This window comes from Anser anser, assembly GCF_964211835.1.
Source record: "Anser anser genome assembly, chromosome: 3".
NCBI lineage: Eukaryota > Metazoa > Chordata > Aves > Anseriformes > Anatidae > Anser > Anser anser.
In genome coordinates this window covers 104,218,032-104,238,697 of record NC_139722.1, presented here as the reverse complement: position 1 = coordinate 104,238,697, position 20,666 = coordinate 104,218,032, and the positions used below count along the sequence as shown (strand labels likewise).

The 20,666-nt window shown below is 44.9% G+C and overlaps 2 protein-coding genes across 9 annotated transcripts in view; one reads left to right on the top strand and one right to left on the bottom strand.

The window, feature by feature from the left end:
* Positions 1-5,092, bottom strand: part of XDH (xanthine dehydrogenase) — a 78,166-nt gene extending 73,074 nt beyond the window's left edge. For 2 of the 4 annotated variants that reach the window (XM_083831235.1, XM_083831234.1), the window contains exon 1: positions 4,382-5,083. The gene's annotated coding sequence lies outside the window, so the exon portion shown is untranslated. Of the gene's footprint in view, positions 1-4,381 lie in introns of all 4 variants that reach the window. The other 2 variants (XM_083831232.1, XR_014582370.1) reach the window with 2 other exon arrangements.
* A 1,884-nt stretch (positions 5,093-6,976) lies between these two features.
* CDC42BPA (CDC42 binding protein kinase alpha) overlaps positions 6,977-20,666 on the top strand; it is a 162,086-nt gene continuing 148,396 nt past the window's right edge. For 2 of the 5 annotated variants that reach the window (XM_083831229.1, XM_083831231.1), the window contains exons 1-2: positions 6,977-7,736; positions 8,450-8,667. In XM_083831229.1, coding sequence (XP_083687355.1) covers positions 8,472-8,667 — 196 coding nt within the window. In that variant the 5' untranslated portion in view covers positions 6,977-7,736; positions 8,450-8,471. The remainder of the gene's footprint in view (positions 7,737-8,449; positions 8,668-20,666) is intronic. The other 3 variants (XM_083831227.1, XM_083831230.1, XM_083831228.1) reach the window with 3 other exon arrangements.

Here is a 20,666-nt window from a genome sequence, read left to right as displayed (position 1 = left end):
AACATACAAGTTCATATCAAGATCAATTCCAATACATTCAAAGACGACTCCTCATAGCAATAACGCAGATGTGTGAACGCTTGGCATAAACCCGTATCGTTCCAGAACAGCGAGTGACACCCACCAGAATACACCAAGTCTCATTTCAATGATGGGAGAAACAAATTAATACAGCACATTCAAAACTAGGAGTTTTCACAACTCCCTGGGGTAAAATTGGTATTATTGTCCCTACTGCTCTAGTAGGGAAGTTGGAAAAAATAAACAAGCAAATACGAGCTGAAAGCAGGTAGACTGACGGGGGTGAGGACAGAAACTACAACTTCTGGCTGCCAGCCTTCCGCTTCCACCACTTCTGACTTTAAAACCACATCTCGCCTCTTTGTAATCAACCACTTCCACTGGTTCCCCTTTGGGGAAAAAGAGACACGTGGTGAGGCTGTGATTACACCAAAGAACAGGATGCCCTTTGTAGATTCGCTGCGCCCAAGAGCTGAAGCACAACAACTCCTGTAGGAACCTCCTTCTGCCACGACCCGCATCTCAACAGGAACGCCAAGGGCCGCTGGTTTCACCGGGAGCGCTGGCAGGCAGCAGAGACAGCTCGGCAGCGTTTGCAAGATAACGGCATCGGTCATGTCAACGCTTCCAAAGGCAGGCACTAGAAACCCTTGCTCTTGCATTTCACCTCACAAACCCTCTCCAAAATTGCAAGTTAAAAGTCTGGAGAGTACAACTGGCAGCAGACAGAGGGCTCTGACAGTGCTTCCGGGAAAGCAGAAGGAACTGCTCTAACTTGAAGCTTGAGTCCTGCTAAGGCACAGCTGCAAGCGGGAGAGCAAAAAAGTTGCAGGAAAAAGAGGCCAGCAAGAAGCCCTATTTTGGAAAGGCCGGAATAAGGTATCATTTCCATTAGTAGTCTGTAAGATTTGTTACAGACAGCTTCAGGTACTGGCAGAACCTTGGAACGATCCTTTTTTTCATCAGACATTCAAATTTACCGGCACTCAACAGAATGAGCTCCAAATACACGTATTCTAACCATATCATTTTACTTAATTTTTTATTTATTTTTTTTTTTTTAACAATTATGAACAGGGTGTCAGATTGCTAACTCCACTACAGACTACACTCTCACATACAAAAAATTACAGAATCACAGAATCACAGAATCGTCTAGGTTGGAAGAGACCTCCAAGATCATCTAGTCCAACCTCTGTCCTAACACTAACAAGTCCTACACTAAACCATATCACTAAGTTCAACATCTAAACGTCTTTTAAAGACCTCCAGGGATGGTGACTCCACCACTTCCCTGGGCAGCCCATTCCAATGCCTAACAACCCTTTCAGTAAAGACGTTCTTCCTAACATCCAACCTAAACCTCCCCTGGCGCAACTTTAGCCCATTCCCCCTCGTCCTGTCACCAGGCATGTGGGAGAACAGACCAACCCCCACCTCACTACAGCCTCCTTTAAGGTATCTGTAGAGAGCGATAAGGTCGCCCCTGAGCCTCCTCTTCTCCAGGCTGAACAATCCCAGCTCCCTCAGCCGCTCCTCGTAAGACTTGTTCTCCAGACCCCTCACCAGCTTGGTCGCCCTTCTCTGGACTCGCTCGAGCACGTCCATGTCCTTCCTGTAGCGAGGGGCCCAAAACTGAACACAGTACTCGAGGTGCGGCCTCACCAGAGCCGAGTACAGGGGGACAATCACCTCCCTAGACCTGCTGGCCACACTGCTTCTTATACAAGCCAGGATGCTGTTGGCCTTCTTGGCCACCTGGGCACACTGCTGGCTCATATTCAGCTGACTATCAACCAGTACTCCCAGGTCCTTCTCGGCCAGGCAGCTTTCCAGCCACTCATCTCCCAGCCTGTAGCTCTGCTTGGGGTTGTTGCGCCCCAGGTGCAGGACCCGGCACTTGGCCTTGTTGAACTTCATACAGTTGGCCTCAGCCCATCGCTCCAGCCTATCCAGATCCTCCTGCAGAGCCTTCCTGCCCTCGAGCAGATCGACACACGCACCTAACTTGGTGTCGTCTGCAAACTTACTGAGGGTGCACTCGATCCCCTCATCCAGATCATCGATAAAGATATTAAAGAGGGCCGGCCCCAGTACCAAGCCCTGGGGGACTCCACTAGTAACCGGCCTCCAACCAGATTTGACTCCATTCACCACAACTCTCTGGGCCTGGCTATCCAGCCAGTTTCTAACCCAGCGAAGCGTACGCCAGTCCAAGCCCCGAGCAGCCAGTTTCTTGAGGAGAATGTTGTGGGGAACGGTGTCAAAAGCCTTACTGAAGTCAAGGTAAACCACATCCACAGCCTTCCCCTCATCCACCAAGCGCGTCACTTGGTCATAGAAGGAGATCAGGTTCGTCAAGCAGGACCTACCTTTCATAAACCCATGCTGACTGGGCCTGATCGCCTGGTTGCCCTGCAAGTGCCGCGTGATGACCCTCAAGATAATCTGCTCCATGAGCTTCCCTGGCACTGAGGTCAAGCTAACAGGCCTATAGTTCCCCGGGTCTACCCTCCGACCCTTCTTGTAGATGGGCGTCACATTTGCTAGCCACCAGTCAACTGGGACCTCCCCTGATAGCCAGGACTGCCGATAAATGATGGAAAGCGGCTTGGCCAGCTCCTCCGCCAGTTCGCTCAGCACCCTCGGGTGGATCCCATCCGGCCCCATCAACTTGCGTACATCCAAGCTCCGTAGCAGGTCGCCAACCATTTCCTCATGGGTAGCGAGGGCCACATCCTGCTCCCCATCGCCTTCCACCAGCTCAGGGCACCAGGTATCCAGAGAACAACCGGTCTTGCCGCTAAAGACTGAGGCAAAGAAAGCATTGAGCACTTCAGCCTTTTCCTCATCTTTTGTAACTAAGTTTCCCCCCGCATCCAGTAAAGGATGGAGATTCTCCTTAGTCCTCCTTTTTGTGTTGATGTATTTGTAAAAATACGTTTTTTGTTATCTTTAACGGCAGTAGCCAGATTGAGCTCCAGATGAGCTTTGGCCTTTCTAATTTTGTCCCTGCACAGCTTCGCAACATCTTTATAGTCCTCTTGAATAGCCCGCCCTCTTTTCCAAAGATTATAAACCCTCCTTTTTCTCCTAAGCTCGAGCCACAACTCTCTGCTCAGCCAGGCCGGTCTAGTTCCGCGTCGGCTCGTCTTTGGGCACGTGGGGACAGACCGCTCCTGAGCCATTAAGATTCCTGTGAGCCAACGTATTTTCCAAGCCTTTCATACCTTCTGTGTAACACAACAGTTTTAGGGTGAAGATCCTTCAGAAGTCCCTTTAATTACTATTTCTTCCTTAGCTAGAATGTATTAATTATAGCCCGTTCCTCTAGATAATAAGAAAACAAAAACCAGTGCACTATGAATAGTGTAAGAAACTTAATTACAGAGTCAGATGTCCTTTAGATGTCACTATGACTCCATTAAGGAACAGGCACCAAACACACACGCCTCGTGTTGTTAGATCAGTTATCAAAACAATGTCTTTCCTTGGTGATTTCATTACATAGGACTCAACCAGCTAATTCATCAAATGCCTGTTATGTTGGGAAAATGTGCTTTTTAAGAAAAAGTCGCCTTCGAGATGTATTTATTACAAACCAGATGTGAGAAATAGTTCTGAAAGGAAACACAGAAGTACAGCATGACACGAAGTGTGAAGGTCACATAGTAAGGGTTAGCATCAAGGCTCTTATGTCAGACTACAACTTCTGTTTTGCATCTGTACATAGAAGGAGGAGAAGAATCAAAAGTAAAAATAAAGCCAACCAGTTCTGTGATAACTTAAGAAGAACTGGATTGCTGTCATTCAACTGTTATCGTTGAAAACTTGTAAATACTGTAACATTGCTCTATAACTAAGAAAGAAAACGGAATGGAGGATGGGGATGACAAAATTTCATTCTGCTTTTTAACTTCACCTTATTAAGTCACCAATGATGCTACGTTAAAGACAAGAACATATTTATCCCCATTTTCACTCCAGACAACAAACCGAGGATTGCCTACTGATCTGTTCTTCTCCAAATATCAGACAATTTATCCCTCACCCTTCTCTATTCCCACTACTTTCAGGATACAAACCTCAACAGCTGGGTAAACAAATATACTTCACATACCAGGATGTGAACCACGTCAAAAACATAAAGTCTATTTTACACACATACCTCAAAGACAAATAACCAACACGGATCTCTTGTCAGCACCACCGCCACCACGTTCAAGTACACTACAGTACAGCTGATAACATTTCACAGTAAAACTCTACTGTACACAATCTCCTCTCACGCATCAATACCGAAGACAAAGCAGACACAAACACGGGTGGATGTACCCAAAACAAACACACCCAAACTTACCCCATTCCAGATACTCCAGGATATTCTTCTCTCTTCTCAGAGGGGAATTATTACACTCATCGTACAGGCAGATGAGGATATCCAGCAAGGTCTCCACGCTGAAGCACTGCCCGTTGCTTCGAGTCGGCCCATCCAAAATAAACTGCTCCAGCTGCTTCAGGCGCACTTCTCCAGACATGGCTGTTTCAGTTTCCATTGGGGTGTCTTTTTTAAGTACACTTCGTCAAAAACTAAAAGCACCGCCGCGTGCCGTAGCGGGGAGCCTTGCCCTTCCACCTCCTGCTCCTCCTGCTCCTTACCGGCTCTCCTCCCGAGGCCTCTCAGCGGTTCAGGGAAACTGAGGGCTTCATCGCCACCCGCTCCTCCTCTGCTGCGCCAAGGGGCGGCGGGCAACCTCCCTGCCTCCCGTCCCCCTCAGGCTCCTCAGCCCTCTCGCCTCGCCTCGCCTCCCGCCCGCGCTCACACGCAGGAGCCGCCGCCGAGCTCGCGGCAGCCCAACATGGCGGCGCGGGTGGGGAGGGGGGAGCCGCCGCCGAGCGCCGCCGCAGCGCGGGGAGCCGAGCCCGGGAGCCGCCGCTACTGATGGGATTGAGGGGAGGAGGGTAACGGGGGTGGGTGCTGCAGCAGGGAATGCAGGGATACGGGCGGACCGAGGCCGACGGCAGGGGAGGGAGCGGAGCGGAGCGGAGCGGAGGGCGGGGAGGCCGGCGCGCAACGCCCCGCTGCCTGACCGCCCCTCGCTGAGGGGAGCCCAGCCCCGCCTCGGCGCCCTGGGCCCGGCGCCCTGGGCCCGGCTCCCCGGGGCTCGCCCCTTGCCTCGGGCCGTGCCGCCTCACCGAGCCGGCGGGACGGGGGCAGGCGCCGAGGCGCTGAGGCGGGGCTCCCTCGCCCGGCCGTCGCCGCGGTGGAAAATGGCAGCGGCGGCAACGCGTGGCCGTGGCTCTGACCTCCAGAGGTGTGGGGGCGGTGGGCAGAGAATTTGATTCTAAAAACTTTTTACACAAAAACCCTCCAAGAAATATCCTTGGAACTGCTGAAAATATAAGTGAGCTTGTCAGAGGTAGGAGAATTAATATTACAGTATGAAGATGGGGACACAGCAAGGGTTTCCTTCCTATTTTGGGGTACGCTGTTAGTATGACAGTGGAGTTCTCTCACTGCAGGTTTTGTACTGGCATCCAGGCAGATCCAGACGTGGACTTGGTGTTTCTTTCACAATCCACAGCTGCTGCATTTATGCTCTTTCCTATAGAGTTGTTCTCATCCCCTGGAAAGAGCCGCCAATTTGTGTCCAGATGTAAGGAAAAGATAAGCATAAAACTCTAGGGTTATGAGCACCTTGGATGATGCATGGGACGTGGCAATTGAGCATGTTGAATGCACCAGGAGCGTGGAGCATCCTCTCTGCTCTGCCTTCTGCAGCACCTGAAGCAGGTCCACCAAGCCCAACTCTGCTTGTAGAGTGCAGGAGGGGACCTTGTTCTTTGCTGTGGTGACAATGCCCAAGATGCACAGTGGGAAAGGGCTGATCATTCCCTGCTCTCTGCCTGAAAGGGCTGTGCTGAAGCTTTAAAAACAGTTTGAATTAAGTCTTTTCCTTATTATGGTAATAAGAGTATCATCATTGTCTTCACTGCAGCTGCCAATAGGAAGGAAACCCTTGCCTTGTCCCCATCTTCATAGCGTAATGTTAATTCTTCTACCTCTGACAAGCTCACTTATATTTTCAGCAGTTCCAAAGATATTTCTTGGAGGGTTTTTGTGTAAAAAGTTTTTAGAATCAAATTCTCTGCACATTTTGTCATTCATCATGAGTTGGTAGGAGAGTTCTTTCCTTCCAAAAGACGTTGTCCAAACTCTTGGATGTCATTCCCGTGCTTGCCAAACAGAAAGTGCACCCCTCCTCCCTGATGGACAGTCCATCCGTTTTTCCTTCTCGACAGCACAAGATGAGAGTCACTGTCTTGTGCATAGCTTCACACCAGTGAGTCTATACACAGTTCAGAGATCCTGGAGATCTTTTTTCTATAAATCTAAGCAAACTGCACGGGACTTGTGTTTAATCCTAATGCCGTGTTTCATCTTCATCTAGATGGGTACTTAAGACTGCTTACGTATTACATCCCCCAGTAAAAAGACAAGTGAAAAAAAATGTATATGTGCTTGTTATACCGAAAACAAAAATCCCCACCAAAACCGGAGGGTCTTGTGCTGGTTACCAAGCTGCGGGCACACGCCTGAGCCGTTCCCGTCCCCTCACTTCACCTGTAACCAGCGTCCCCTCGGGCGCACAGCGCTCGGTCACCGGCCCCCCTTCGTCCCGTCCCCCTCGCCTGCTGCCGATGGGTAAGGCTAACCTCTGAAGCGAGGTGCGGGCGATGCCGCAGCCCGAGCGCCCGCCCACCGCCCCCACACCTCTGGAGGTCAGAGCCACGGCCACGCGTTGCCGCCGCTGCCATTTTCCACCGCGGCGACGGCCGGGCGAGGGAGCCCCGCCTCAGCGCCTCGGCGCCTGCCCCCGTCCCGCCGGCTCGGTGAGGCGGCACGGCCCGAGGCAAGGGGCGAGCCCCGGGGAGCCGGGCCCAGGGCGCCGAGGCGGGGCTGGGCTCCCCTCAGCGAGGGGCGGTCAGGCAGCGGGGCGTTGCGCGCCGGCCTCCCCGCCCTCCGCTCCGCTCCGCTCCGCTCCCTCCCCTGCCGTCGGCCTCGGTCCGCCCGTATCCCTGCATTCCCTGCTGCAGCACCCACCCCCGTTACCCTCCTCCCCTCAATCCCATCAGTAGCGGCGGCTCCCGGGCTCGGCTCCCCGCGCTGCGGCGGCGCTCGGCGGCGGCTCCCCCCTCCCCACCCGCGCCGCCATGTTGGGCTGCCGCGAGCTCGGCAGCGGCTCCTGCGTGTGAGCGCGGGCGGGAGGCGAGGCGAGGCGAGAGGGCTGAGGAGCCTGAGGGGGACGGGAGGCAGGGAGGGAGGCAGGGAGGCAGGGAGGGTGCCGCGTGGGCCCTCCCCGCCCCGCCGCCCCTTGGCGCACGCCCGCCCCGGGAACGATGCCCTTGGCCTGGGGGAGCGAGGCCGGGGGAGCGTCTCCCCGCCGGGAGTGAAGCCGGGTCCGGAGCCTCCCGGGACGCGCAGCCGGAGCAGCAGCGGGAGGAAGGACGGGGACGGCGGCGCCGCGGCCATGGGGAGGCTTTGACAGGGCGACGAGCGCTCCCCGCTCGCCCCGCGGCGGTGCCGCTGTGCCGGGGCGCGCGTCCCGCCCGCTGCCGCCCGCCCGCCGCCCCTTGGCGCAGCAGAGGAGGAGCGGGTGGCGATGAAGCCTTCGGCTTCCCTGAACCGCTGAGAGGCCTCGGGAGGAGAGCCGGTAAGCAGCAGGAGGAGGCGGAGGAGGGGCACGGCTCCCCGCCACGGGACGCGGCTGTGCCTTAAGCAGGGTCGGCCGGGGACCTGCGCCCCCCCCCCCCCCCCCCGCCCCGGCGGGTGAGGGGTCCGCCGAGGCGCTGCCCGCCGGAGAGGCGGAGACGGAGGCCGCGGCCGCCTCCCCCCCCCCCGATCCCCGCCCGCTGCCTCCGCGGCGCCGCGCTCTGCCGCTCCTTCCCGGCACCGCTGCGGTGTCGCGGTGCGCCGGCCCTTCCCGGCCTGGCGACGGGCAGGATGGGGCTCCTACACCTCAGGGATGCGGTGGGTCCCCTCTCGGTCTTGTGCTGCGTGACCTGAATGCTGGATGAAGGAGAAGAGCTTCCTAAATATATAAACGTCTCTGTCTGAGGTGGCTAAAATGGTGAAATTGGCTCTACGCGGCCGTGGTTGAATTTCGGGGTAACTGTTACCATTCACGTGTCAGAACCAGATATATATTTTTCATCAATAACCACATCAAATGATATTTCTTTTCTTAAAAATGATGTACACAGACACGCGCTGTATGCGTGTATGTCTGAAACTTGCTGGGCTTCAGTTTCAGGCAGGGAGCACTGAAGGGACCTAAAAATGAAGCACCACCACGATTTTGTTAAAAATTTGGTTGACGTTTCCTTTTTTTTTTTGCCCTTTTTTTTTATGTTTGTTTGGATGAAGTGTACTTAAAAAAGACACCCCAATGCAAACTGAAACAGCCATGTCTGGAGAAGTGCGCCTGAAGCAGCTGGAGCAGTTTATTTTGGATGGGCCGACTCAAAGCAACGGGCAGTGCTTCAGCGTGGAGACCTTGCTGGATATCCTCATCTGCCTGTACGATGAGTGTAATAATTCCCCTCTGAGAAGAGAGAAGAATATCCTGGAGTATCTGGAATGGGGTAAGTTTGGGTGTGTTTGTTTTGGGTACATCCACCCGTGCTCGTGTCTGCTTTGTCTTCGGTATTGATGTGTGAGAGGAGATTGTGTACAGTAGAGTTTTACTGTGAAATGTTATCAGCTGTACTGTAGTGTACTTGAACGTGGTGGCGGTGGTGCTGACAAGAGATCCGTGTTGGTTATTTGTCTTTGAGGTATGTGTGTAAAATAGACTTTATGTTTTTGACGTGGTTCAGCTTCTGGTACGTGAAGTATATTTGTTTACCCAGCTGTTGAGGTTTGTATCCTGAAAGTAGTGGGAATAGAGAAGGATGAGGGATAAATTGTCTGATATTTGGAGAAGAACAGATCAGTAGGCAATCCTCGGTTTGTTGTCTGGAGTGAAAATGGGGATAAATATGTTCTTGTCTTTAACATAGTATCATTGGTGACTTAATAAGGTGAAGTTAAAAAGCAGAATGAAATTGTGTCATCCCCATCCCCTGTTCCGTTTTCTTTCTTGGTTTTAGTGCAATGTTACAGTATTTACGAGTTTTAAATGAGAATGGTTGAATGACGGGGGTCCAGTTCTTCTTAAGTTATCACAGAACTGGTTGGCTTTAGTTTTTCTTTTTGATTCTTTTCCTCCTTCTATGTACAGATGCAAAACAGAAGTTGTAGTCTGACATAAGAGCCTTGATGCTAACCCTTACTATGTGACCTTCAAACTTCAAGTCATGCTGTACTTCTGTGTTTCCTTTCAGAACTATTTCTCACATCTGGTTTGTAATAAATACATCTCGAAGGCGACTTTTTCTTAAAAAGCACATTTTCCCAACATAACAGGCATTTGATGAATTAGCTGGTTGAGTCCTATGTAATGAAATCACCAAGGAAAGACATTGTTTTGATAACTGATCTAACAACACGAGGCGGGTGTGTTTGGTGCCTGTACCTTAATGGAGTCATAGTGACATCTAAAGGACACCTGACTCTGTAATTAAGTTTCTTACACTATTCATAGTGCACTGGTTTTTGTTTTCTTATTATCTAGAGGAACGGGCTATAATTAATACATTCTAGCTAAGGAAGAAATAGTAATTAAAGGGACTTCTGAAGGATCTTCACCCTAAAACTGTTGTGTTACACAGAAGGTATGAAAGGCTTGGAAAATACGTTGGCTCACAGGAATTTTTTGTATGTGAGAGAGTAGTCTGTAGCAGAGTTAGCCATCTGACACCCTGTTCATAATTATTAAAAAAAAAAAAAAAAAGTAAAATGATATGCTTAGAATACGTGTATTTGGAGCTCATCCTGTTGAGTGCCGGTAAATTTGAACGTCTGATGAAAAAAAGGATCGTTCCAAGGTTCTGCCAGTACCTGAAGCTGTCTGTAACAAATCTTACAGACTACTAATGGAAATGATACCTTATTCCGGCCTTTCCAAAATAGGGCTTCTTGCTGGCCTCTTTTTCCTGCAACTTTTTTGCTCTCCCGCTTGCAGCTGTGCCTTAGCAGGACTCAAGCTTCAAGTTAGAGCAGTTCCTTCTGCTTTCCCGGAAGCACTGTCAGAGCCCTCTGTCTGCTGCCAGTTGTACTCTCCAGACTTTTAACTTGCGATTTTGGAGAGGGTTTGTGAGGTGAAATGCAAGAGCAAGGGTTTCTAGTGCCTGCCTTTGGAAGCGTTGACATGACCGATGCTGTTATCTTGCAAACGCTGCCGAGCTGTCTCTGCTGCCTGCCAGCGCTCCCGGTGAAACCAGCGGCCCTTGGCGTTCCTGTTGAGATGCGGGTCGTGGCAGAAGGAGGTTCCTACAGGAGTTGTTGTGCTTCAGCTCTTGGGCGCAGCGAATCTACGAAGGGCATCCTGTTCTTTGGTGTAATCACAGCCTCACCACGTGTCTCTTTTTCCCCAAAGGGGAACCAGTGGAAGTGGTTGATTACAAAGAGGCGAGATGTGGTTTTAAAGTCAGAAGTGGTGGAAGCGGAAGGCTGGCAGCCAGAAGTTGTAGTTTCTGTCCTCACCCCCGTCAGTCTACCTGCTTTCAGCTCGTATTTGCTTGTTCATTTTTTCCAACTTCCCTACTAGAGCAGTAGGGACAATAATACCAATTTTACCCCAGGGAGTTGTGAAAACTCCTAGTTTTGAATGTGCTGTATTAATTTGTTTCTCCCATCATTGAAATGAGACTTGGTGTATTCTGGTGGGTGTCACTCGCTGTTCTGGAACGATACGGGTTTATGCCAAGCGTTCACACATCTGCGTTATTGCTATGAGGAGTCGTCTTTGAATGTATTGGAATTGATCTTGAAATGATATGAACTTGTATGTTTGTGCATTTACAGATGACAGAATACAAATTTACCCCTCAGAACTGTTAATCTTCTGAAGCTTAAACTGCTTTTTTAAAAGAGTAATTTTATTCTTTTTTTTAACGTCTAATACATAGCTCTTTGGCGATCATAAACTGTTGAATGTAATTTATAAATGATTTATTCATACTTGTCACTGGTGCAGTGTAGGGGTAGGACTGTTCTGTTTTTGTGGAGCTTGTGGATTTTTTTTTTGTTAGTGGATGTATGTTTTTGTTTCAGCTGTTCTAGGTCTTTGATGTTACATGCCTCGTTTCTTGTGAGACTGGATGTTCATAGCACAATGTGAATTTTTGGGTGCAAGGGGTTAGGAGCTCCTGTAGCATGGAAGAGCCGATGTGGTGTTAGTGTAATAGCCACGTGACTGCTGCTATATTGAGGGGAACTAAGATGTTTCATGTTCTACTCTTTGGATCTTTTTAAGACTGTTTTATGATTAGTTCTGGAACTGGTTCTAGAACTTATTAAAAAACAATAAGCAGGGTAAAACAGATGAGCTTCTGTATTGGTTTTATTTCTTTTGTTTTTTATTGCTGTTACAAGTTTAACTCAGGAATTGGAGAAAGTGAAGTTTCTGCCATGTGAGCGCATTTGACTTTGTGGAGGTTTTCAGTCTTCCTGAAATGCTTGAAATGAGTGTGAAGTATCAGGTTGATTCCTTTGTGGTTTATAATCTGTGTTAATTTAAGAAATCCTTTTTTTGGTGTAAAGTCATTATGTTTTTACTTTAACTGTCTTTATACCTGATTTGTTCTGTGATGTGCTACTGATTTGGTGTTGTTTATTGTGTGTAGGATTTTTTTTTGGTGTCCCTGCCCATGGCAGGGGGGGGTTGGGATTAGGGGATCTTTAAGGTCCCTCCCAGTGGCGTTCTGTGATTCTATGAGTTTTGGATGGGAAGATGCCCGCAGAGACAGATGGTGTATTTGAGAGTTAGTCAGGGAATGTTTTGAGACGATGGGAAAGAAACCAAACACCTAGACTTGGCTTGTTCTCCATGTTTGATGGTAGCTCTAATTTTTGTCTCTATTGACAGTTGCGTTTGCGATTTAGAAATGGGACTGGGTGATTTTAGCAACTGGAGCTTACTACTGCAAGGAGCTGTTCTGTGTTCCAGGCGTTTTGCTTTTCCTTTCCTACGTGTGTGGGATTTGCCCATGTTATTCAGGTGTGTGACAGGGGTAAATGCAGGTTGCTGAACTCAGCCTGAAAGAATAGTGGTAGCGATATCTATCTATCTATCTACATTTTATCTATTTTCTCTATACCGATAAAAAGAAGCTTTAGAAAAGTTTTTGTTCTAAGGAAACTCTCTTTACAATGGCAGCAATTTGAAATGGTTTTAAGAAGAAACTAGAACAATATTTCTTAGTTCTCCGGTAATGGGGAAGTAGAGAAAAGTCTTCAACATACGTGGAGAGACAGAGGAGGGAAGGGGGAGGCCGCTGTGAGTAGTGTGAGGTCAGTGACTCGGTTGCATCTGTTCTCTTGCAGGTAAAATGTAAGCAGTCCTTTAGCATGTTTATTTCTTTTTTTTTTGTTTTCTCCTCCTCTGGTCTCCTGTGGTATATGGATTTCATTGTTCTCATTTCATCTCTAGCAGAACTGAAATGTGGTGTGTAGGCAGTGCTGTTATGGTCGCAGACTGGACTGCTGGCATCACTCTTATACTTCTGTAATTCATCTGTACAACGTCTCTTCTGGCCATTGAAAATGCCTCTATCACCGTAAGACTATTTTTTCAAGAAAGAGGTGTGGAGAGGTCGCCTGTGTTTAATTTGTGGAGCTCTCTCTTTTTCTCTCTCTCCCAATGAATTAAAAATGGTGCATCCGTTTTCTGGTTAAGTTTGTTTTTAAATATTACTAACAAAAGAAAATAATATCTTGCCTGTGGACTTCTTCATCTGTTCTGTGTTATTCATCTGTTTGTAAATTGTGAAAGAAATCACCAGCGTTTTCAGATACAATTTGTTTACATGTTGTTTTTAACACAGACTGATTAAAAAAATCCTTCATCTAGATCCCATTCTTCACAGAGACATCAGCATAAGACATAAGCTTCAACTTCTTTACCTGTTCCTTTTTTCTTTAAGTAGTTCTTATTGCTATCCAATTTACCAATTGAAAAGATATTTTGCCATAAAATTACATTTTAGGAATTGTCATTGATGCTTTCTTACTATATTCATAAAACTAGGAATGTCTCTTGCTCTCAGTGATGTAAGTTATTAAATTCTATTCATTAAAGAATGAGCATCCTGCTTGTCAAGGCCACTTAATGTGCATACCTGTATCCCTACCCTTAAAACTGAGTCGTTCCATTGCTTACGGTCAAGGTATATGGAAGTATGGGGTCTTCACTGCTGTCAAATGGAAATGACCTTCAGATCTGTGTTTCAGAACATTGTCTGAACAGCATTTATGGGGATGCAGTTTTATACCAAATTACTTTATAGAAAAGAAAAAAAAAAGACATTGCAGGACAGTAAGTAGAACAGTTCTCCGTGCACACCTTACTGTTAGGTAGCTCTGTTTACCCTTTGTACCTTTAGAATTGTGACCTTATGCACATTTCAGTTCTGATTTTTGTTTGGTACGGGGAAACAAATTACTCTAAGTGAGTCAACAGTTATGATGTGATCAAACGATCTGTGAGAGCATCCAGGAGCATCCAGTTAATTCCAGTTAATTCTGTTTGTTTTACACTACGGTCAAAACCAGTTTCCAGAAGAGTAAGCCATTAACCCATTGTGACAAATTTGTTTTCTAAATGCAATTACTGTACACTAAAGGATTTTGCACCTCTTTTTACTTAAAAATATTTTTTGAAGGATGTTCTTGGTTGTTTTTTTTTTTTTTCATTTGGAATGAGGAAGTTTGGGTGTATTCAGAGGCTGCCTGATGGATTTGGCGATTGATGTCCTTAGGTTGACTGAATTCTGTCAGTGACGTTCCTTTTATTGCAGAGGAGTACCGCTTGCTGAGGTAGAAAGCCACCTAATGCTATATTTTCAGGAATTTTAGGAATGCCTTTATTCTGTACAGAAATTCCTAGCATGCTTTGGTCTAACAGAGACAAATGGAGAAATAAAATAATTTGAGCTGGTCTGCTCAGCGTGCATTATAAACCTTATGACAAACCATAAACTAGCTGTTACTAAGATATTTTATCTTAGTGTTAATCCAATAGCTTATTTGTGGGATGGTCATAATTGTAAAATGTACTGCTGAAATAGACTGAAGGTGTGTTTGGATTCTTAACCTTTGTGCAGCGTGGGACGCTGTGCTTGTACACGATTGAAGTCCTTCCTCATCTCTCGCCTTTCTCTTGAGTTTTACTGACATACTCTTTTTATAACCTCTAGCATATTATTGGTTCACAGTTGACTGAAAGAAGGATATTGTGCTGTAAGAACAGTGAGCCTATTTGTTTCATTACAGTTTCAGGATAGATATATATATATATTTGCAAAGAGAAAATGCCTTTGTTTTTGCAACTTTATCTTATGTCCATAGATTAGTGCTTGAATTCTGAATTGCAGCATTAAATAGCAGTAATTTTTATTTGATTCATACCTGCAGCTGAATAGTTAAGTGCTGGTGTCTTGAAATTCTGTTGCAATTAAATTGCAAATACAAAACTTCCAGCTACAAAGTGAATGCAGGTAACTACCCCGGCAGTTTTTTCCCATGTTATTTTCTGAAGATGGACACTGCAAGTTATACTAGATGTATCTTTGCAATACATTCATCCATTCATAGCAACCCTTTACTTTTCCTATCTCTTCCGCCCATTGGCACAGTAAATTTCTAAAATCAATTAGCTTCTGTTGCCAAGCTGTAAAACCCGACTAAAAAAGGTACGATGAATGGTTGAGACAGAATTAAAAAAATTGACTAGCTAGACTCTTAAGTCTTATCTTTTGGCAAATCAATAATTTCTTCCATGAGTGTTTGTACTTGTTTAATTTGATTTTCTCTTTATCTGGCTGAACAACCAGAATATTTTGTTCTGCTCTGGTCTAACTCACTTCTGCATACTATTTTTCTGAAATCCTCGTTAAGTTTAGGAATGCTGCTAATGTGGATGAAAATCTTTAAAAACTGTGAGTGAATTAGGTCAATCATGTGCAGGCTTCTGTTAAGCGCAAGATTTTTATTTCCAAGAGTTTAAGCATGACATTAAACGTAATAATAACAGATAATTTATTTTGCTCAGAAATTTAGTGGAAATAGATGGTAATTCTTTTACTGGAAAGACGTTGGTGAGTTTATGTGGCCTTCTGAATGGAAGGGAAAAAGTATTTCAGGTACTAATGACTATATAATCTCATTTTATTCAAACTTTGTTGGATTACACCTCCAATGCCTTATTGCTCTTTTGGTAGTTTTCTCTTTGGTCTCAGCAGTCTGGCCTTGGACCAGTCCTGTTTTGTCTTAGCTTGGGAGCTTGGAAGCACTGAATTGTCAGGGTGGAGGGTACGTGAGCACTTTTTCTGTATAAAGTGAGATTTTAAAGAAGTGTTTCCTCTCACTGTTGTCCTTGTACTCATCCTTTTAATCTTAAAATCCTTCTTTATTTGGGGATTTTGTGATTGTTGTCTTCGTTGTCCTGCTACCCCTCTGACTGTTGCCATGGATCGTAATTCTGTTCCACGTGTGGTACAGGACCCCTAGGGGTATCCGTTTTTGAGTTCTTCCTTCTTTCCTTTCTATGCATTTATAATGGGTAATGTTATTCCAAAACAAAGCTCTAGGTTGTCCTCTCTAAGCTGAGGCTACCGTCTCTTCTTCCCAGTGTCTATTCTGTTGCTTTTTATCTGAGCAAAATGTCAGTTTGTCTTTCCAATGTGATGCAGATATCCATGTCTTTGTCCGAAACTTCCCTGGCCAAAATCATGGTTTCTGGATTTTCTTTTTCCTTTTCTTTCTTTCCTAGTCATCTCTGAGCTTTCGCTATTTTGGTGGTCAGGCACATAACACAGAGACTGTGCGTAGAGAACAGTCTCAAAAATGCTCCTATTTCTTATGTAATTCTTTACATTATAGGTGCACCAACAAAGCGATTTCTGTGAACACCCTGTTTATTTCCTATTTGATCCAGTACATTTCAATTTATTTACAAACAGGAATGATTTGCAATATTAAGCTCTTGTAGAGCTGGGTGCTTGGGCTCTTTGTTCTGGTGGTGATTAAGAAGTTGTTTTCTGTTTTACCCCTGTGGTCTAAATGCGAAGAGACTTAAGTGAGAGACTGTATAATTTTAATACCCTAAACTGTTATGAAGAAGTAATAAGAAGGGTAGGAAAGGGTTTTGTTGCAAGTGGTTGAAGTAAATGTCATTTGGGCTGTTGGGACATCATAGTTCCAAGGTATTTCATGCTGTTGCTCTCTATAGCCCTTTTACCCTTACCCCTGCCTTTTGTAAATAAAACATTATGTTGTTTGAATGTTTTGCAGGACACGTTTGTAACAAGAAGAGAATTAAATAATATTGGTATTTTAATTGTAACTTCTGCTTTTTTGTTGAGTGGGGGCTGGCTAAATCCCGTCTGCCACTCGTCTCTGTTTTGGTGGTGCTTCCGTGAATGGAGGGACATCATCCAGTCAAAAACTAACCCTGCAAAAACGTGTCGAAATCTGTTGGTCCAGTTGTGTGAAGAGATTATACTGGCGTTTGTACCAAAGAGTAGGGTAGAACTGTGACAGCCCAACCTCCCAGTGGCTTTACGTACTGTAATTTCTGCAGTCCAAGTTTTGAGGCTGCTCCTAAGGTTCCCAGGAGCACGCGAGGAGCCTGCAATTTGGAACCGAATATTGATGTTACCATCTCTTTCTAACAGGTGTTTGGTATAGAAGTTCCGTGAGCTTTTTTGTTTCCGGTAACAGTTTCCAAGACTCTTCTTGCAATGCATGAATTTCCACTTGTGAAGAGGAATCATTAAAATGGCTCTCTGAGTTTGATGAGGGCAACTCCTCGGGGGGAAAAAATAATTACTTCTGTGTTTTTTGGTATTTGGCACAATATTACTGTTCAATGTATTTTCCTTCTGTGTTTTGTATCTGAAAGACCAAGATTTTTGTTTTAACAAATGTGGAATAGTTGTGTTCTATTTCCCCTAACTTCTAGAAGACACTTGTTGAGCACAGTGTTGTGCTGTTTTGCAATAATGTAAAAGGATGCTTTTATAATTCTAGTAATGACTGACAAAAAAAAAAAGACTTGTATTTGTTGTGATATAATAGAAGGAAATTACAGAAGCAGCTTACTACACCAACAGAAATTTGCTGAGAAAATCCTTACCATTTAGCTGTAGTTTGTGTTGTAGGACACTTTATTTTGATGTGTCTGTGCCCCCCCCGCTCAGCACATTGACTATTTTTACCTTCATAGCTAGGAACCACGTGTGGCTAACAAAAAATACACTTCTAAACTTCTGTATCTTTGCAAAAGTCATTAACAGGAATAGATTTAGGCAAATATTATCTTCTGGATGTAAATATTTGGAAGATTGTCTTTTTTGTTTTCTTAATGCTTTTGTGCCTTATCTTCTCCTCTGAAAACAAGGAATGGCCAAACTCCATTGATGATAACACAGACTCTCAAAAAGCAAAGTCTAAATCAAGTCACAGTTACTAAGAGAAAACTGTTATGATGTATATTACCGTGGCTGGTGTCTGTTATTTCATTAATCTGGTAATTCTTGGTTAACTTGTTCCTCTAGTAATCCTTTGTCTTGAGAGATGATGACCTAGGATCTAGTTGTTTGCTTCTGGTGATGTTGTTTCTTAGCTCCTTCAGTGAGTATTTGTACAGATATGTGACTGTATATAAGCTGCTCGAACTCATGTTTCAGGTGTTAACCTGAAAAGTCTCTTCCTGGGTGCTTTGTCAGAGCTCTCATCTGATCTTATCGGTAGTAGCCTAGTGCTCTACTGTTGGGTGGTGGAAAGAAAGGGAGCAGAGGGGCAAGAAGTTGCTGATTTGCTGGGTAGCTGCACTCTTCTCGCACTTGTACATTACTTTTATCCACAACTATTTAATAGAATTACTCTGTGTTTACTGATGGTAGTACATTCTCCTTGTAATGCTTGGCACTGCCAGAAGAATGGGGTCTCTTCTAAGAAATTCTCCTTGTAATCAGTAATTAAAAATTTGCTTTAATTTTGCCATTAAATTTTCTTCATAATAGAACAGTTCGGTCTCGAGGTGTTTTGCTTTCTGTTGGTTGTGTAGGTTACACTGTCAGTAAATATATTCAGCCACGTATGTGATAACAGTAAGAATCTATAAGCCAAATTCTCCTCTCATTTAATGGATATAAATGTGAAGTTAATTCCCATACAGTGTTAAAGCAGTTCCTGTTTGTTGCTGAGCTTTTAAAGACAGTCAAGTCACTTACTTGAAGCGTTAACTGGTTAATTATATATGAGCTCTAGTTCTAGGGCTCAAATACCGTAGCTTTTTCTAGATATCCAGATAGAGAATGTTTCCTTTATTTTGGTGTAGTTCTTATATGTTTTGAAAGTATACTTTTATTTCTTTTCAAGCTGGGAGGGTTGTAAATGTTCTTTTTCCTTTCAGTAGTATGATTCCTGGTGAGAAAGTCACTTACAGTGATACTGGGCACTAGTGTATATTGTGAAAGTCTATTTGAGAAAGGGGAGGGGAGGGGACAATTATTAGCATCTTAAACATCTCTGCAAAGAAATAGAGGCATGGTTGTGATTCATTAAAGGCCATTCAAAAAATTACCGGAAAAGTAGTTTCTAGTAGGTTGATAAGTTCCTTCCAAAATTTTGTCCAAAGTTTTTGTAACATTTACTGTGGAAATTCCTGGAAGTGTGGGTGGTTTGTAACTTCTGTGTGTTTAAGTGCTTTATTCTTTTTTTATTTATTTATTTTTAAGTTTTCAGTGTACTGTTTGGGTGTTCTTATTGTAGGTGTAGTTTCTTCACAAAGCATGGAATTTTCTTCTTGTGATTCTGTTTCTGTGATGTCCGCTTTTCTTTCTCTCCTGTGACTTTAGTGTGGTGCACCTGAGAACAGTAACAATTGTTTTGTTTCTCATAAGGGAAGTGCTCTTCTGCAGTGGTCAGGTGGATGCGTGCCCAAAATTGTGTTTTGAGCAACTGTTCATGTATTGTGAACTTAGGGCTCCATAAAAAGTTAGGCTTCTTTTAATTAGCAGAACAATTCGTACCTTGCTTTTTCAGAATCTCTTCTGCAGCCCCACAAAACACATGCGTGCCACTGGTATTTCAGTCAAGTTTTTCCAAAGCGTCTGAATATCTCATACGGAATGCAAGTGTACATTGAAATCTAGCATCGTACTTATTAAACATTTATTAAATTATTAATTTAATATTTATTAAATAGCCCTGTGCTAATCCCTCCTCTGCATAAGCGTTACTTAGCCTGAGTGGACTTTGGAAAAAACTATTGCTGATGTAGGAGCAAGTAACCGTTAGACTTAATTAAGCTCAAAGAGGAGAAAATGAACATTGCTGTGCTGGAAACTTTTCCCTTAGAACTTGGTATGCTTTCAGGAAGTCAAGTCGGATGTCACGAGTGATAAGCAGAAACTCTTGATTATAATCTACAGCTAACACTTGGAGATACCACCTGAAAAGCTTTATGTGCATAGGTATTTCTCAAAAAAGTTGTAACTGAAGGATGAAGCAAGTCTTCTAATGACCTTGTTGGTTAGTTGTCAGTTCAAGAGAAAAAGACAGCGTAGGTAGGTAATTTCACTGTACTGTTACTTCAGTGGATTAGGAAGTCGCTCCCCAGTCATTACTTCATTCTGGACCTCCTTGCAAGGAGTTGATTTTTAAAGCAACTGTGCAAAATGACTCCATTTCTTGGCTCTAGAGGACTTTCCACTGAGAATGGATGCTCTACGTTTCTCATTAACTTTTTTTTGGTGTTTAAGGACTTTTGGACATGTACTGTATGGTTCCCAGAGGTTGGTTGGTCTGTTTTTTACAGCAACGGAGTCGTAACATGCCAGAACATAAATGCTGAAATTTTCTCATCTTAAACAGTACTGAAAAAGAACAATTGAAGAGCTGTTATTGAGCTATTACTTCACGTACAGCAGCTACCTTCCAGGCACAATGTCATTTCTGTAATATGTAATGCTTTATGTCGTGAATAAGCATGTTTTATGTATGGGGAAACTTTGATCAATAAGGGTATTCTTGAGTGATTTTACTGTTTCGTTACTAGCTGTTTACTTCAGATTTTGTTTTTGCAAAAAAACCCTAAATAGTACAAATCACTATCATTTATTGTTTTGCTCTGCCAGATTCAAATGGCAAAAGTTCTCGAACTGTCCCGGCGTAGTTACTTAAGATGTACCTAGACTAGAAGAATCAAGGAGCAGCCATTGAGATCCTTTGAGTTCTTTGTAAGCATGGTAAGGGTTGGATTTGCCTTCCATGGCCTATAGCAGCCCTTGCACACGCTTTCTGAATTTGGAGAAGGAATAGCTTTTTCTCTACTTTACTGTTGCACGTGTAATATTTGTAAAAATGACTGTGACTGAGGGTTTTTACTCGTGATTTGGTATACGAGGACTTGAAAAATGTTCCTCCTGTTCCTTCTCCTGCAGTCAGATGTGGAAGGTCATGAATGCAAGTGTAA